Below are 17,743 nucleotides of genomic sequence, written 5' to 3' on the forward strand. Positions count from 1 at the left end.
GTCTGCACAGAAAATTGTGTAGCTCAGTGTTTATCTAACTTGTCACACTGAACTGATTACATCAATTTATGTAAGAATGGTTTCATGAATGATTCACAGAAAAATGTGCTTTGCTCAGAAAAGCTGGCGCTGTTCACAAACTGTTACAAATCGAATGCAACATTTTACACAAAATTGTGTGTATTGCAGATGCTTTCTATCAAAATGGTGTGTGTCCTTTAATAATGCATCAAGCCAACCTTAAACGAATAGTTTAGTCCAAAAAAAAAAAAATTGTTCTGTTGATCATTTCTGACCTTTTTTAGAGCTTAGTTAAATGGGAAAGAGCTATTTAAAAAATATTCAAAGTTTTCCTCAAAGAAAAAAAAAGGAACACCATATAAGCTTATAGTGACATTGGGATGCACAAACAAATGCATACTTTTAATTTCAGATTAACAATTTTTTATAATGTACTGCTATTTGCAAATAAAACAAAATAGGGGGAAAAAAACAATAAACAAATAAATAATATGCTATTGAGAATAATAACAACAGTAAAAGAACAACGTGAATAATAAAATCATTTAGGACACTGATTATCTTACCTGAGAAAGAGATGTTGAAGCCCTGAAAGGAGATGGAGAAGTCTGAGATGAAGCGAAGCTGAGCCTTGAAGTTGCCGTACAGCCCGGCATTGACTGGTGGGGGTCGCTGTGACCCGGTGAGCCGGGCGAGGGGCCGCGCAAAACTGCCGTTCTCCGTCAGGAGCAGATAGTCATGGTGATCCTCCAGGTGAAATGCATGAAACATGAACTGCACACCTGAGAAGAAGAGACATCAGACTTCTTCAACAGGAAACATCATGTCAAAAGAAATGACTTGGATTATTTAAGGAAACAAGGTGTGACAGGAGAAATTAGGGCTGTGTATTTGAATACATTAAGGATAAAGAAGCTAATCACCTAATGCTGTAAACTACATAAGGAGCCCTATTACTATTAAAAATATGAAAGGTTAAAATAAACAACAGAGTACAAAGCATTAAATTGCTATGTATTTTTAGATGTAACAATTAACACTCAAAATTTCATAAACATGTAAATTGAACATAAGGCATTTTTATATCAACTAAATCTAATTATAAAATGTTTCAACTCCAATAAATTATTTATATAATTAAATAATTTTCACAGTGGCCAGATTAATTTACATACATACATACATACATACACACACACACACACACACACACACACACACACACACACACACACACACACACACACAATGTATTTGTTCGGTACACTCATTCAATAAATAAAAATACACACTTGTATCTGTTCACTGACACCTTAAAAATGTATCTTTGATGGATCTAATGTCAAATGCAAGCTCTCATTTTCTTCTGACAGCACATGAAGAATTCTCCTGGGTACGTACCTTTGCCATGGCTGACCTCCAGAGTCCACGTGCAGTTTAATGAGTTGGGATAGAGCTCTGGAAAGCCAGGAGAGAGGATGATGCCCTCTGGGCCCAGGACATCGCCTCCGCACAGAGCTGCAGGAAGACATGTGTGGAATCTTAAAAAAAAAGATCTGAAACTTTCAGGAAGCACATATGCAACTGTTCTTGTATCACTTTTAGTGCTCCGCATTTTTTAGAGACTTGAGCAGGAATTCTGTTGAGATAAGCAGGGTTTAGCTGAGGGAATTCAAAGAGCAGGGTAACCTTCGCTGGAAATAAAAAATACCACCGAAAGGTTAACGAGAGTAACGGGAACTTCTTCTACTTTGAGCTACTTTCCACCTGCCATTGTCTCCAGAAAAGGTCACAGCCACTTTATTTTGTCTATGAAAGTTTTTCTAAGAAAAGGAGTGAGTGCTACTGTCCATGCAAAACTCTCTGCCATGTTGCTAGGAGGTTATGGATGATTGCATGAGCATTGCTATTCTTTTCAAAGTGATTGCTCACTGGCTTCAGTCAAAAGAGTCCAACTACAAGTATCAATGACATTCTTCTTCAATGGATGTCTATGAAATAATGACACTGACAATGCCCTAGTGAACAGTCCTACCCTTACATAAAAGAAGTTCATTCAAGTGTGCTATTAGTATAATTCTTTTAAACTAAAATTAGGGAGTATGCTTTTATTTTACTTTTTATATACTTTATATACTTTATATACAGAAATGGGCTTTATGTACTCCTCATAAATATACTTAAAATGACATTTAAGTATACTTGACTTATACTTACAAAAAGTCTAAATATATTTGAGCTATACTCCTAGAATCTGTGTTTTCATTATTATATGGTAGAGGGCGCTAGAACACATCTTCTGTACAGAATTTAAATATAAATTAAAACAAGTGAAGAAGAAAAAAGAAACAACAGATACTAACACATGTAATCTCACACGATCATGTGACATGAAACAGTATCAAAACTGTAATGTAATGGAATAAAATCTCAACCGATGAAGAGGTTATAATTACAGTCAAGTTTGGGGTGTTGATCGACATTTTGAATATCATTCTGAATCCAATTCATAGTCTTTTTTCAGCTTTTTATTCAAAATTGTATTTCTTTCTTTTTTCCGAAACTTAGCCACATTAAAGTGTTTTAAAAAAAGAATGCATGAAGCTAGAATAAAATGTTTCTGTTTACAAGCAGATACCCTGTTCTTCCTTTGGATGTTTTGTATGTTCAGATATTCACATAACAAAATATATACAAATTCAAACCTATATAGGGATATAGTAGTATACTTAAAGTATGATGTAAGGTTGACTTAAAGAATGAAACTTATGAGTATACTTGCAGTATAAATCTACTAGACTAGTAGCGTACTGAGACTATACTTTAAAGTGTACAAAGTATTAAATTAGTAAACTATCAGTATACATATAAGTTCACTTTTAGTATAACTGCAGTACAAACTACAAACATAGAGGTAAACTAGTTGTGTACTCAAAGTTTACTGCTGTTATACTTAAAGTATACTTTTATATTAGGGCCGGGACTTTAACGCGTTAATTGAGATTAATTACACAAAAAAAATTCCCGCATTTTTAATAACTTAATTTTGCACTGCGGAACGTTTCTCACTGGATGAGTTTCAGCGGACCGATTATACTGGAGCACCGACTAGCGTTCGCATATCACTGCAGCAGCACATCGAGCCTCAAGTATCACCTCAACGCAAAACATATAGCAGCTAGCGTGGACTTTACACTTAATGTTGAACTATGTATTATTTTGTTGGTGCAACAGTTTATGTTGAACTCTTTATTGTTTTGGCCAAGGTTGTTGAGAGTTGGACTTAGTATGTTATGGCCTCTGAAGCATCATGAGAGATGTTTTCTAATAGTCAGTGTTTCTAATGTTCTGAATGTAATTGACAGTATTGTGTTTTACTTAAAAAAAACACTTTACAGAAGGTTCCAGCACCTATAAGCTTCCTGAATTTCTGAAATGTACTATTTCTAAATTGTTTCTAAATATGCTATTGCTACACTTCATGGCAAAAATTGCACTGGTCTGCTAGACTTGGTTGAACAAAAATAAACAATATTTTGTTGCTTAAGCTTATGTATTCAGTCATTATTCAATGGTATACTATAAATCCATGTGAAAAAAAATTACTTCTCACTGTTCTCAGGTCAAATATTTATATGCGATTAATTTCGATTAATTAATTACAAAGCCTCCAATTAATTCGATTAATTTTTTTAATCGAGTCCCGGCCCTATTTTATATACTAGAAAGTACATACAAGACATTCACATGCATTGTATAAACTCATGGTGACGAACAACCAGTCAGCAATTTTAGTGATTTAATATCACCAGAACTGGTTTTATTCAGAACTGAGGATTCCTGCTGTCAGAGAAATTGTTTTAGATGAGATGTATGTTTGCAGTCTGAACTGAATGTGATGAGAATTATCACATGCATGTACAGCCAGACTTCAATTACAATGCTACTGAATATTCTTGAAATCGCTGTGAGTGTTGAAATCAAGGAATCGTTTAAATGAGCAGCGTTATTTAGTCTATTAATTAGTCTATTAATTAGTTTAATTGAGATGACAGCTTACCGTCACATGTCGGCAGAGGGTGGCTCCACCAGTGGTTCTTCTCACAGACCAACTGCTCCTCGTGGCTCAGTCTGTATCCGGGCTCACAGCCAAACCACACCACTGAGCCGATGGCCAAGTCCTGCCCGTAACGCATCCCATTAATGGGCACACCGGGGTCCAAACATGAGTGAGTGTCCAGAGTGACGCCTGCAGCAAATGCAAAATTAGAGATTATTTCATGCAATTTAAAGGTCATTTACAGTTTCATTTTATTGTGCATTAAAAACAAATGTACGGTTTGGGGGGAAACTATGTAAACTTACCAAAAATGTTATTATTTCATTTAATTTCATTTCATCATTTAAAATTTTTGTTTATTAATGTGAGTTGCTGTATCACTATCAAATTAAGCATTGCATTTGGATTGTATGCAGCTGTGCTGAAATGATTTAACAATATGAATGCAGCTTTTTGTCAAGCTAATAAAGCATTAAATTAAAAAAGGTGAAAAAGGAAGAGAAAAAAAGACAGAATAGGCAAGAAATATAGAGAGTGAGAAAGAATACTACAAAGAAAATTCCTCAAGCTGTTTGCTTGTGTGGAGAGACAGATACGATTCAGGTAGAAATATCATTTTCTCAGGCAAAAGACACCCGGTCTATAAAGACGGCTGACTCACTTTCATAAAAGAGCTTAAAGCCACTGTTAGAGCGACTGTTATCGGTGGTGAACAGAAGATACAGGAAGTTGCCGCTGCTGAACAGGAACTGAGGGACTTGGGTGCCGTTTAGAGAGGCGATTAGGGGCGACAGGAGATTAGGCCCATCGTGAACCTCTACAAAGTCATAATTGAGTTCTGTCTGGAACCTGCCGGAAAAAATAAAAAACACTGATCAAAGAAAAGAGATAATACAAATTACAAAGTGAAATGTGTTTCTGTCCAAACACATCATCATTACACATGGCTGCTCAACTGTTCCTCATTGACCGCCTCTTTTAATGAGAAGTCACAGGCGCAGCCAGTGTTCACTCTGCTGTTTATTGATGGGATCAAACCACTTTGTGATGTCCGAATAAACACAGAACTGCCGCAGTGAGCCTGCTTTAATGGAATAGTTGAGCTAATAATGAAAATATGGTCATTTGCTCACCCCTCATGTTCTTCCAAACCTATATAGCAAAATAACACCTTTTACATAATGCCCTAGTTTCTCTCTTCTAAACAGTGAAAGCACATAATAATAATAATAATAATAATAATAATAATAATAATAATAATAATAATAATAATCAGAGACTGAAAGCTCCAAAAATAGCACAAAAACCACCACCAGACTTACACCATATTCCAAGTCCTTTAAAATTATGTTATTATTGCATGACAAGTAAAGCAAAATGTAATGTATTTATTTTAAAATGAAAACTATAAACTGTGGGGGGGGGGGCAAATTTGTCTTATTTTGTAGAAATATAATTTTTTTCCATTTAGTTCTGCCCTTCGTAAGCAACAGAAGATGCTTGTATACTTTCCGGTACACAAATTAAGTACAATTTACCTTCAAATTCCTAAAGTTTTCACCCCCAGCTCTTAATGCATCTTGTTTCCTTCTGGAGCATCAGTGAATGTTTGAATCTTTTTAAATAGTTGTGTTTGAGTCCCTCAAATGTCCTCAGTGTGATAAGATGTATCTCAAAATCATAAAGTCCTGCTGGAAAGGGTTCAAATATGCAAAGATGCTGGAAAACAGCAGACCCTTAAAGATTTTTCTGAAGAACCCTGCTCAGTTTAACTGTTCAGAACAAACAAGGGAGTCATGCACAACCATCACAAAACAGAAAGACAGTCGAGGATCATCAGGTAACAGAACACAGTACTAAGAACCAAGGGTTCCCAAACTTTTGAGTAGGGTTATTTTAATAATTTCAGCAATTTTTTTTGTCTTGTGGACTAATTGTTAATTTTTTTTATGTACAATATCTCACTCAGGACAGTACTAAATAAAAAATAACATGCATTTAGTATGATCTCTCTTATTTTTTGAAAATTACTCATGTGTTCACAGATTCTGCAAGGGGCGACCAAACTTTCGAGCAGCACTGTATATATATATATATATATATATATATATATATATATATATACACATAAATATGCACTCTGTACATTAACTATATTAAATAATATATTATTAAATTAATTAAATAATGAATTTGTCTATTCCTCACACAAATTACTTAAAATAATACATCAGCCGCATGCACTACTTTAATGATATCTTTAATTTTTTTTTTTTTTTGGCCCACATTCTCATTCATTTCATAGAAAAGAGCAGCCAGCTCATTTCTCATATTATCTCCTTTTGTATTTTACAGAAGTCCTACATCATTGGCATGCACAATGATACGTAAACGATGACATAATTGAAATGTTTTCAGTGAAAAGCCAAAGCAGAGGCGTCAATCTCACTGCCGGAGAAACACAATCTCTGCTCGCCCAGTCGAGTCCTCTGCTTTCGTGAGCATCCGCTCCCAGGAGTCTGCTAGATCAAACTCCAGATCTGATGCTATTTCAATGCCCTACTCAAGGGAAGCATTGCATTGCTAATGAAATGAAGTCAACCATTTGTAACTAGATATAGATTAATTCCATTTCCCTTTCACAGACGGCCTCGATGGGCACCACGCTCAGCGTTAGATTTATACACCAAACAGCGCGCGTATGGATCAAGCCTGTTGACATAACACTATGTAATAATTTATATAGACATTAATGGTGACTGTCTCCCTTTCGCTCTAGGTCTATATGCTATGACAAACATTACTCGGAAACAATAGCATCCTTCAGACATTTCTAAATGTGAACTTTGCCCGCGATCAGCTGAGGCTTACGATTCAATTACGTTAGACATTATACTTTATTAACTCGGCAGACTGTTCCACTGATACTTTATAAAAACCCACGCAGCCTTCACACCCAAAGGTCCCCAGAAGAAGATTGCTCTGGATATGTTGCTACTTCTGCTATTTCTAACCATGATATGTGCCGAAATGATTTGTCGCCTTGGAGAGCTGATGCCTCCAGACATGAATCCAAATAATGCCTCTGTGTGTTGCTATTCTCAGAGCCATCCAACAGACCTGTCAAAGCTTATCTTGATGGAGCGTCCCACCTCGGCCTCGATGACCCACTCACAGCTCAGGGAATCTTTGTAGTAGCCGGGCCACCCCGGGGACAGAATGACTCCCACCGGAGCGGTGAAATGGCCTCCACAGGGCGCTGCAGGAAACATTTTAAGTACATGGCAGCAGAATGTTTATTAGAAGACTTCTATTCAGCAAAGAAACCTCATCTTATCAACTGTTTTTGCAGTATGGTGTCTCTGAATGTCTTTGGAGATTTAAAAAGTTCTTGATTTGTAGGAGCTGTAAGCTATTTTTTAACAAGACGCACACAACGCTCCTGTTACCTGACAGATTTCACTAAAATAAGGGTCTTGAGAAATCAAACCAGTATTTGGAGAAAACACTTTAGAAACACTTTATGCATGTCAATCAATTCGCATAATTGGTTTCTGCAAAGGTTTGAATACTTTTAAATGAATTGCGAGCTAACTGTTAGCATTCCCACTTATCTCTAAGACAGAAGCATTTGGTAACTAGCCAAAAACTTCACATTTAAGAGAAAAATCGGACTCTTGTGATTGTCAGGGATTTTTAAAACATGGTAAACGGCATGCCTGTAAAAAAAAAAAAAAGAACTGTGATTTAATTAAATAAAAGGACGAAAATTTGAAAAATGGCTGCTTATAGCATCTTTAAAAAATAAGGTTCAGATGCCAATGTTTTGGTGCATACAAATACTCATGGGAAGTTTGTTTTTATGAGTTAAGAAGTTGCAATTACAAAATCAGCTTCTACAATTATTATTTTTTTTTTATAAATAAAGAAAAACCACATTAAAAAACATTTTTTCAACCGTACAAATTGGTGAAAACAAACGATGAATAAAAAAATAAAACCAGCCCAAGTTAGCTGGCTGATCTTAGCTGGTCACACCTTGTAATAGATAGTTTAGCACGCTGGTTTTAAATGATTTCCAGACACTTATTTTAGCTGCCCAAATAAGTTATTCCAATCATAAACCAGCTAAGACCACCCAATCAGCTGTTTTAGGTACTCAGCTTAACTTAGACTATACCTGAAGCGAAATCAGTGTAACGTACTGTACATACTCTTGTTTGATGCATGCAAGTAATATTTTCTCATCATAGCTGGTGTTTACTGAATTTCACAACTGAATTTAGAATTTAACTGAGTTTTTCACAAATTAATTTTGTACTGGTGATAGAACAACTCTATTATTAGATATTAAGTGGAACTAAGCCACTTTCCTATGAGTTCATGTGATGCAATTTAGATAATTTCGACAATCTTTCCAAAAAACAACCAAAGGCTACTCAAAGGCTATCGTTTCCTGAGCTCAGCTTTGATAACTTTTATTCCACAGAAAAGATTAGAAGACACAAATACTTTTGAAACATACCTTCACATTTGGGGATCAAACCACTCCACATCACCTTTCCCGCCTCCAGCTCACACACAATAGTATCTGAACCTTGCGTCTTTATGAAGCCCTCCTCACACACCACTGAGATGGAGCTTCCCAGCTGGAAATTATTTCCAAAGCGCTTGGCATTCATAGGCACTCCGGGATCCGGGCACTCATTGTGTCCAAAAGCTGAACAAATAACGTCAAAGCAGAGAGCTTGTTACTTGCAAAGTGACTTACTTAATGAAATGGAAAGGAAAGAGCGAATACATAATGGAATAACAAACTGTAGGAAACAGAGGATTGTGGGTAAACACTATGGTCCTATACATCGTCGCACAAGGATTTGAGGATTATTTTGGCTGAGCTAATGGTGTGATGTTCAGCGAACAGGATTAAGTTGTTTGATGCTGGTGGATAAACGGCTTATGAATTAAATCAAGGAAAATATGTCCTTCCATATGTCCTACTTGACGGCTGTTCTGAATCTGATTGAAGACAATGCTTCGCATGCCAAAGTTGTTGTTAGCAAACACTAAACTTTTTAAAACTATTAATCCTTTTATCCAAGCTTTTATCCAAGTTTAGAACAGCCTATAATAAACAAACACACACACACATATACACAGACAGACAGACAGACAGATAGATAGATAGATTACAAGTCTTCTCCTCTGTGTGAAAACCCAAAGAGAAGCACTCACTGCTGTATGTGATGTTGAATCCTCGACCGGACATGGAGTGGTCAGCCTGAAACTCCAGCTGGAGGATGTTGGAGTTGCTGGTGAGGTGTGATGGTACTTCTGCCCCAGAGAAGCGTCCCAAGACCACAGCATCCACCAGCTCCCCGTCCCTTACAGTCAGGAAGTCGTAGGGAGGCTCCAGGTCGAAATCATTGAAAGCCAAATGGATGCGGCTGCCTGCTTCGGCGATAATCAGCCAGACGCAGTTGAGGTTGTTGCCATAACCCTCTGGATAGTCTGGAGACAGAACCGTTCCCATGGCAGCCGTGAAGTTGGACATACAGGGAACTGTTAGAGGGAGAGATGCTGATCAGATACATGAAGGTCAAATGCAGCAAACACTAATCTGAATTCATTTTAAAAGGCATCACATTTGGCGAAAATCGCATAGCTGCAAGTTAATACAAGAAACTACAAGCAAAACCACTCTCTTTTTCATGCACTGGCCAATTTAGAGATTTTGTGCTGATTTGGTTTCACAACGTTTCTTTTTTTTTTTTTTTTTAGACTAGTGCAAAAAAAAAACATCGAAACTACACATTTTAGTGTTATTTTTCTTTGCGTCTGTAGATTTCAATTATGAGCCATATATTTGAAGGCCGTTTTCTATTTTCTCTCTAATCTCTTTTTTTTTTTTTTTATGAAATGTGCCAGAAATCTCAATTTATTCTCCAGTTGGTGATTGAAAAAAATATGAAAAACTTAAAGAGACGTTGCGTTTGAAACTAACTGAAATTGGTTTAAGTTTAAGAACTTTTTATTCAATTAAATTACTAAAAATAAAACTTTAATAAAATGATATATATACCACAGTATATATATGTGTGTGTGTGTATAAAGTGAAAATTACATGTTCTGACAGTACATAATACTTAACATTTATGTTTATAGATACATGTATTTTATATTTTGTGCCTATACATTTAATTTACAATTCATATCTTTGAAAGCAGTTTTCGCAAAATGAGTTTTGATTTTGTTTTGTTTTTCTCATGTAGTGACAAGAAATCTGTTTCAGCAGTACTTAAACCAATCTTTCTGGTTTTATTCCCATCTATATTCTGATACATTTTACTGAGAGGTTTGTTCATATATTATTCACCTAATTTATAGCACATTTTTTCTATATTTGAATAACTTCAACAGCACTTACACTAAACTTTACAGTTTTATTCCTATATATATTCTGATGGTTTTCTGAGAGAGTTTTGTTCACATATCATTTGCCTGATTCATAAAACATTTAATGCATAAAATGATGCTCAAAATCTTTTATTTTTATTTATTGTTTCGGCTACTGACAGTATTTTCTGATTCATGGAGTGAATAATAGTTTTTGTAAAACTCTAATATGACAACCAAAGAAAAAAAGAACCTGGCTTTTACAGAATATTCAAATTTCTGTTCTGGAATTGTTTGTGAATGAGTGCATATTTAATTATATAATGCCTCATATGCATATTCAAACTATTTCAGAACTTACAATACAGAACAATTGTATGCACCTGTTTCCTTGAAGGATTATTGTACTGTAATGGAGGAAGTATTGCGTTAAACTGCACAACAGGACACATTGGGAATTTTTAAACTCTTGAAATGGTATTGCTCTTTGGTGCTGTTTGCTTGTCAGGCTGTCAGAGAATTGTCATCTTATATTTAACGGCGGGGTGGTTGTTTTGTTTACACACACTGACATAAAACAGGGGTTTAATTAGTCCAACCTCTTGACATCATTTCATTTAGACCTGTCTCACTGACTCTGAGAGATTCGACCGGTCGTCAGCGCTCAGCTTCGTAATGAGCTCGTGAGGATGGATGGAAAACTGTGGTCTTAAATTACTTCCTGAACTTACAAGGCTCAATGTACCTGAAGAGAGCTAAACGTTAGTATTTCCCATTCATCTTAGTAGCAGTTGGCAGGAAAATTACATCATGGCAACTTGAACTGGCGAAGTTATGATCACTTAAATGAACTGCACATAGTAATTATGACTTCTGAGCTCTTATGAACTTTCTAGAAGGACTTGTGCTGGCCTGGCTTTCAAGTCTTGTCAGAATGATTGTACTTACAGTATAATGGCAAAAACGTCATGATTAGCAATATTTAACTCTGGATCACCTTTGAGCGATTATCTTATTATTTTATTATTTATTATTTTCTTTTTTTACTTTAATATATAATATCATGGACTTGTTAGTGATACATATCCAGAAAACAAACTACACAGTTTCTTCTTTTTTGAAAGAAATTAATACTTTTTCAGCACAGATGCATTACATTTCTCAAAAGTGACAGTAAAGACAGCAATAATGTAACAAAAGTTTATATTTCAAATAAAGGCTGTTCTTTTGAACTTTATATTCATCAAAAATCTCTGGTTTCTCTGGTTACATATATTTAAAATGTAAGTTTTTTCCCCCCAATTTCATTTCAGTTAAAATGTTATATTAAACATATAAATATACATATACATACATATACATACATATATATATATACACATACATACACACACACACACACACACACATACATAGCTTCTGGTAACCAGGGTTATTGTAGTAACTAACTCCATAAATAAAATAAAATAAAATAAAATAAATATATATTTTATTTTATTTTATTTATGGAGTTAGTTACTACAATAACCCTGGTTACCAGAAGCTTGAACTTCAGTCTCTTCTTCATGCAATGTTATTCTTAATTTAGAGAAATTTGGTTATTTTTTTGGAGCTTGACAGTATAAATCACCCTCAACTTTCATTGCCTGAATGAGAGGGGGAAAAAAAGCTCAGATGTTTGGTTTTGTTAAAAAAGAGATTTAGATTTTGAAGCACATAAGTAATGATAGAGAAGCGTCTAGCAGCACTTACATATACAGATGGGGATGTTAGCAGACCACTGATTGTTATTCTGACAGGAAATCATTTTTTCACCAATGAGCTCGAATCCGAACTGGCATTCGAAGCGCAGCACGTCTCCGTTGGAGAAGCCCCCGCCCTCTCGGAGTCCATACAGAGGGATCCCAGGATCCCCACAACTTTCCTTGTCAATTTCTGTAGGTAGGCGAGAGAGACGAGAAGAGAGAGAAAAACAGCAGTAAAGCTTCTGAGCCAACAGAGTGATTTATGTGGGCACTCTAAGAAGCTGAGGCAGAGAACAGACTCACCTTTATAGTTGATCTTAAAGCCAATAGAGCCCACACTTTCATCAGACTGCAAATGCAGCCACATTTGATGGGTCATACTGACGATGAGGTCAGGGACGAAACTGCCCGTTAACCTGTCCATGCAGAGTGAACAAAAGAACATAAGAGTCTGTGAGTTCAGAATACAAAGCACTAGGCTGGAAGAACTATGCTATAATAATGCTTTCCGATGCCAATACTATGGTACTCTGTTATATGGTACAGTACTGAATAATTACTATATTTAAACACAGTGGGATTTTTATGGCACTCAAAGATTAGGGGGCGGTAAGATTTTTTAAATGTAATATATATATATATATATATATATATATATATATATATATATACAGTACAGACCATAAGTTTGGACACACCTTGTCATTCAAAGAGTTTTCTTTATTTTCATGACTATGAAAATTGTGGAGTCACACTGAAGGCATCAAGGGCTATTTGAGCAAGAAGGAGAGTGATGGGGTGCTGCGCCAGATGACCTGGCCTCCACAGTCACCGGACCTGAACCCAATCCAGATGGTTTAGGGGTGAGCTGGACCGCAGACAGAAGGCACAAGGGCCAACAAGTGCTAAGCATCTCTCGGGGAACTCCTTCAAGACTGCTGAAGACCATTTCAGGTGACCACCTCTTGAAGCTCATCAAGAGAATGCCAAGAGTGTGCAAAGCAGTAATCAAAGTAAAAGGTGGCTACTTTGAAGAACCTATAATATGACATATTTTCAGCTGTTTCACACTTTTTTGTTATGTATATAATTCCATATATAATTCCACATGTGTTAATTTATAGTTTTGATGCCTTCAGTGTGAATCTACAATTTTCATAGTCATGAAAATGAAGAAAACTCTTTGAATGAGAAGGTGTGTCCAAACTTTTGGTCTGTACTATATATATATATATATATATATATATATGCTTATACCAAAGTTGCAGTTATTTGAAAAAAGTATCTATTTATATACATGTTATACTGTATTTTATTCCTGTGATGCGCAGCTGAATCTCAGCATCATTCCTCCAGTCTTCAGTGTCACAAGATCATCAGAAATCATTCTAATATGCTGAATTGTTGCTCAAGAAACAATTATTATTATCATTATTGAAAACTATTTTGCTGTTTAATATTTTTGTGGAAGCTATGATACTTTTTCTCAGGATTCTTTGATGAATAGAATGTTCAAAAGAACAGCATTTTAATCAAGTATTCTGTAGCAATGTAAAAGTCTCTACTATTACTTTAATTGAATGAATCCTAAATAAATAAAAGAAGGTTTTTCTATTTTCTTTTTTTTTAACACCCCAAACCTTTGAATGGTAGTATATATCCAACAATATAATATAATAGCCATGGTATTTATAAAATAATAATAATAATAATATTACCAAAAAACATTCAATTAAATAAAAAGTACCAAGCTTTTGGAAGTGTCCAACTTAAAAGATGATATTACCCTGGTATTATGTCCAAAACATAAGTAATGTTAGTAATGCTGTAGTACTTTTTTTCTATTTGAATTCACTTTGTGTTTTCATGTATTTCAAAAACACCATGGTAGCGTCCAACACCACAGTATTACCATGATGCTTTTTTGGGTTTTGTTTTTAAATCATAGTATAACCTGTCAGGATTATAGTCTGTTTTGGTTTAGTTTTTTTTTTTTGGCATTTAATCTATTCCAGATTGCCTAATTTCTTGGTTAGTTTTCTAATTAGTCCCACACACCTGTTTCTATTCTCCTCGATAACTCTCCTTGTGTATTTATGCTCCGAGTTTCCTTTGATCCATTGTCTGGTCTCATTTACACATACTATTATGTGAATGTCCATTGACTTCTGTTATTTTTTCCTGGATTATTAAAGTATTTTCTAGAGCTATTTCTGGATTGTGAGTGGTTGATATAAACATTTCCATGGAACATTTCCAAAAACAGGGTAATGTCATAGTACTTTTTTTGTATTTTACTGTACTTTGGAGTCTAAATCATACTGTCAGGTACTTCAAAAATCACTACCACAACCCACAATCCACAACAAGCATGTTACAGTTCCAATGGTGCATACCAACATGTGCATTACAGACCGTGATTTTTGGACACTGTGCTATAATAATTCCATGGTACTTTTATGCAAAAGTGCTAAACCAATTTGACCAACACAAACCCGAAGAAAGACATTTATTGAGCTTTACAGCACGTATTAGTTCTCTGGCAGGGAGTCTTTTTTTTTCCTTGAGGAACACTCCGTGAGCATTCAGTGGATCGTAGCTGGAACAGAGCCAGGCAAATGCACCGGAAAACAGCACAGACCGTCACCAAAGTGTGTCTGCCCAAGATACCTGGAGACATTCGGCTGACGGTCAGAAGAGGTGGTGAGGGGAGGTGGATGGAAAAACATGTTTGTGAGGGAGAAAAGTACAGACGGAGGATTTGTGCCTGTGCAGTTTTATGGTTTTATGGCTGTCATGCTGTTGAAAATGATAACTGCTGCAAAGCTGAACAAAATGCAAGATAAAAATAAAAATAACCTCTGGAGTCTATTAAAGTTGGACATTTTAAAGTGATGGGGGGTCTGGATTTTCTTTGGTCTTTCAAAAATAAAAGAAATGTAATGTAGTATGCAGATATACACCAGAAACGAGTGGCATGCCACAACTTGTCTAACTTCAGCACTTCATTTTCTCTATCTGTCTGTAATAAAATTATTTTATTCACAAATCGCATGTGTGAATTGCGTGCTATTCATTTTTATTTGTTATACATTTTTAAAATGTGTATGCATGGTAAATGGATAGTAAAACTAAATTGAGACTTGTTGGTGCAAGAAAGAAATTTAACTGTGAGAAAAGAGACATAATGGTCCCTAAAAAAAATATTATAGCTGCAAACTAACGGTTGATGTTAATTATTCAAAATTATTATTATTTTTTTTTACTTTGTTTTCCAGCTAAAATACAATATAAAAATGTTTTAAAAGAAGAAACGTATACTTAAGAAACCAAATTGCATAATATATTAAGGCCTTGGATTTAGTATATTTCTCTCATTCTATTGGCAACCAGTTCTTGTTTTAAGCATGAATACAAATCAGTGAAGTCTACAAACAATTTACTGATCAGAAAGGACAAATATACTGAGTTTAAGGCCTTCATTTCTTATATCTTGACATACTTCACATATCTTGAGCATATGTTGTTTCTCAAGTAAATTTACTGAGGGATTTGGGATATTGTAACTAGAAATTGAGATAAAATACTGACTGAGATTATTATTATTATTATTATTTATTTTTTTGCGATGTACAGTACAGAAGACAATCATGCAACTTCATCAAACACTTGCATGATTGTTTGCTATGAATTTTATTTGTTACATATTTTAATGATGTTATTGCAAGGTAACTGGTCATGCAAAACTAAATTGTGACTTGGAAAGTGAAAAAATATGAGAAAATGGCATTTAAATTCCATTTAAAATATCCAAACATTCTTAAAACAAGAAACATTTATTTGAGAAACCAGATTGCATAAGATATAAAGACCTTGAATAAACTTTGGTTTTCTTACTCCACTGACAAACAATTTTAATTAAAATGACGGAGGTTTATAAAACAGTTTGCTGATGGGTAAGGAAAAATATAGTTCAAGGTCTCAAAAGACTTTGCATATCTTAAGCATATTTTGTTTCTCAAGTAAATTTCTCTTGAGATAAAGATGCTTCTGGAAAACAAGACTGAAATGTTTTTGCAGTGCAATACTGCAAACACTCATGTCAAATAACTTCAGTAGATCTCTGAATCTTACACTTGTATGATTGTTTTCGAGTCGCCAACCTCTCCACCGTCTCCGACAGTCAACGTATCGTATCCCAGCTCCAAGTCGAACTCTTCGAAGTTGATTTGAATAACCTGCGATGGGAACAAAATCACTGAATTAGCGTTAGAAGTCTTTGTAACGGAACGCCACTCGAATCAATGAAGCACCTTGACCGGAGGGATTTCTCCATATGCTCTCTGTTACGGAGAATGAGTAGTGTGCATTTCACACCGTCTTAATTAAGTTTCTCAGAACTAGAGCGCTTCAGACATCATCAAATATAAATGATACACACTATTCTCAATAAATAAGATATTCATGAGCTCACCGGGGCCAGCACTTGGCTGCAGCGTATGTCGCCTGTATGTTTCAGCTCATTTGCTCATACCCTCTGCGGCCCCATTGGAAAATTCAGCGGGGGCAATGCATCAATTACCCAACAAATCATTTGCACAGTCCAATGGATGCTGAGTAAAACAAATTTCTGAGAGTGCTTTCAATCAGCGGCTCTAGCTCGCAAGTAAACATTGGAGAGACGTGCTCCGCTTGTTTCGTGTTATTTCAAACAAACGCTCACTTGTACATTAACAACGTACTGTTTGCATAAACACCCCCCGGGTGTGCGTTTGGAGACAGCGGGGAGCTGCTGTTGTTCACTTTTAGTTAGACACCATGAATACCTGCCTCCTGGCACTTTTAATGTACACGTACATGAGGTATATGGGTGCTTCCTCAGTGACTGCCACTTCTATGTCTCCTGGGTTGATTTTTATTAAACGATTTTAACTCGGCTTCTCTTTGTTAAATGAAAGTCACATTAAAGTCTTGGAAAGTTTTCACCAAGCCTTCTTGCTGCTTTTCAAATACTCCTCTTTTATGTTGTCCCAAAACCAGACTTTTAAATATTAAAATATGAAAAAAAAAAATTCACAAAATATATAAAAAAAAAAACATGAATTTGTACACGTCATAAAACTTTCAGAAAAGAACACAAAACAAACCATTAGAATATGCACACTACATTTTTGTAAGTTTGGGGTCAGTATGATTTTTTCAGGGGTTTTCAAAGATATTTCCAAGACTGTATTTATTTGATCATTTACTTGATCAAAAACAATATTGTGAAATAGTAATTTAATATACTATTTAATATATAATATAAACCTGTAAATATGTGATGGCCAACGCTGCATTAATTTGATCAAAAATGCATTAAAACAGTAATATTCCAAAAAAAAAAAAATATATATATAATATATATATATATATATATATATATGGGATTAAGAATAATATTTATAAATATATTGATGCATTGCAGTTTAAATTGTTTATATATTTATTTATGACATAATTCTCTTATGAGATGATGTAT

General features: G+C 35.1%; 1 protein-coding gene across 3 annotated transcripts in view; it reads right to left on the reverse strand.

The window, feature by feature from the left end:
* Positions 1-17,743, reverse strand: part of LOC113059293 (CUB and sushi domain-containing protein 3-like) — a 215,314-nt gene that overhangs the window by 130,836 nt on the left and 66,735 nt on the right. For all 3 annotated transcript variants that reach the window (XM_026227680.1, XM_026227681.1, XM_026227679.1), the window contains exons 11-20: positions 16,357-16,460; positions 12,526-12,638; positions 12,230-12,412; positions 9,317-9,643; positions 8,607-8,801; positions 7,202-7,340; positions 4,743-4,930; positions 4,082-4,270; positions 1,423-1,539; positions 588-803 (exon numbers count right to left, since the gene is read on the reverse strand). In XM_026227680.1, coding sequence (XP_026083465.1) covers positions 588-803; positions 1,423-1,539; positions 4,082-4,270; positions 4,743-4,930; positions 7,202-7,340; positions 8,607-8,801; positions 9,317-9,643; positions 12,230-12,412; positions 12,526-12,638; positions 16,357-16,460 — 1,771 coding nt within the window. The remainder of the gene's footprint in view (positions 1-587; positions 804-1,422; positions 1,540-4,081; positions 4,271-4,742; positions 4,931-7,201; positions 7,341-8,606; positions 8,802-9,316; positions 9,644-12,229; positions 12,413-12,525; positions 12,639-16,356; positions 16,461-17,743) is intronic.

Source organism: Carassius auratus, chromosome 41 (assembly GCF_003368295.1).
Source record: "Carassius auratus strain Wakin chromosome 41, ASM336829v1, whole genome shotgun sequence".
NCBI lineage: Eukaryota > Metazoa > Chordata > Actinopteri > Cypriniformes > Cyprinidae > Carassius > Carassius auratus.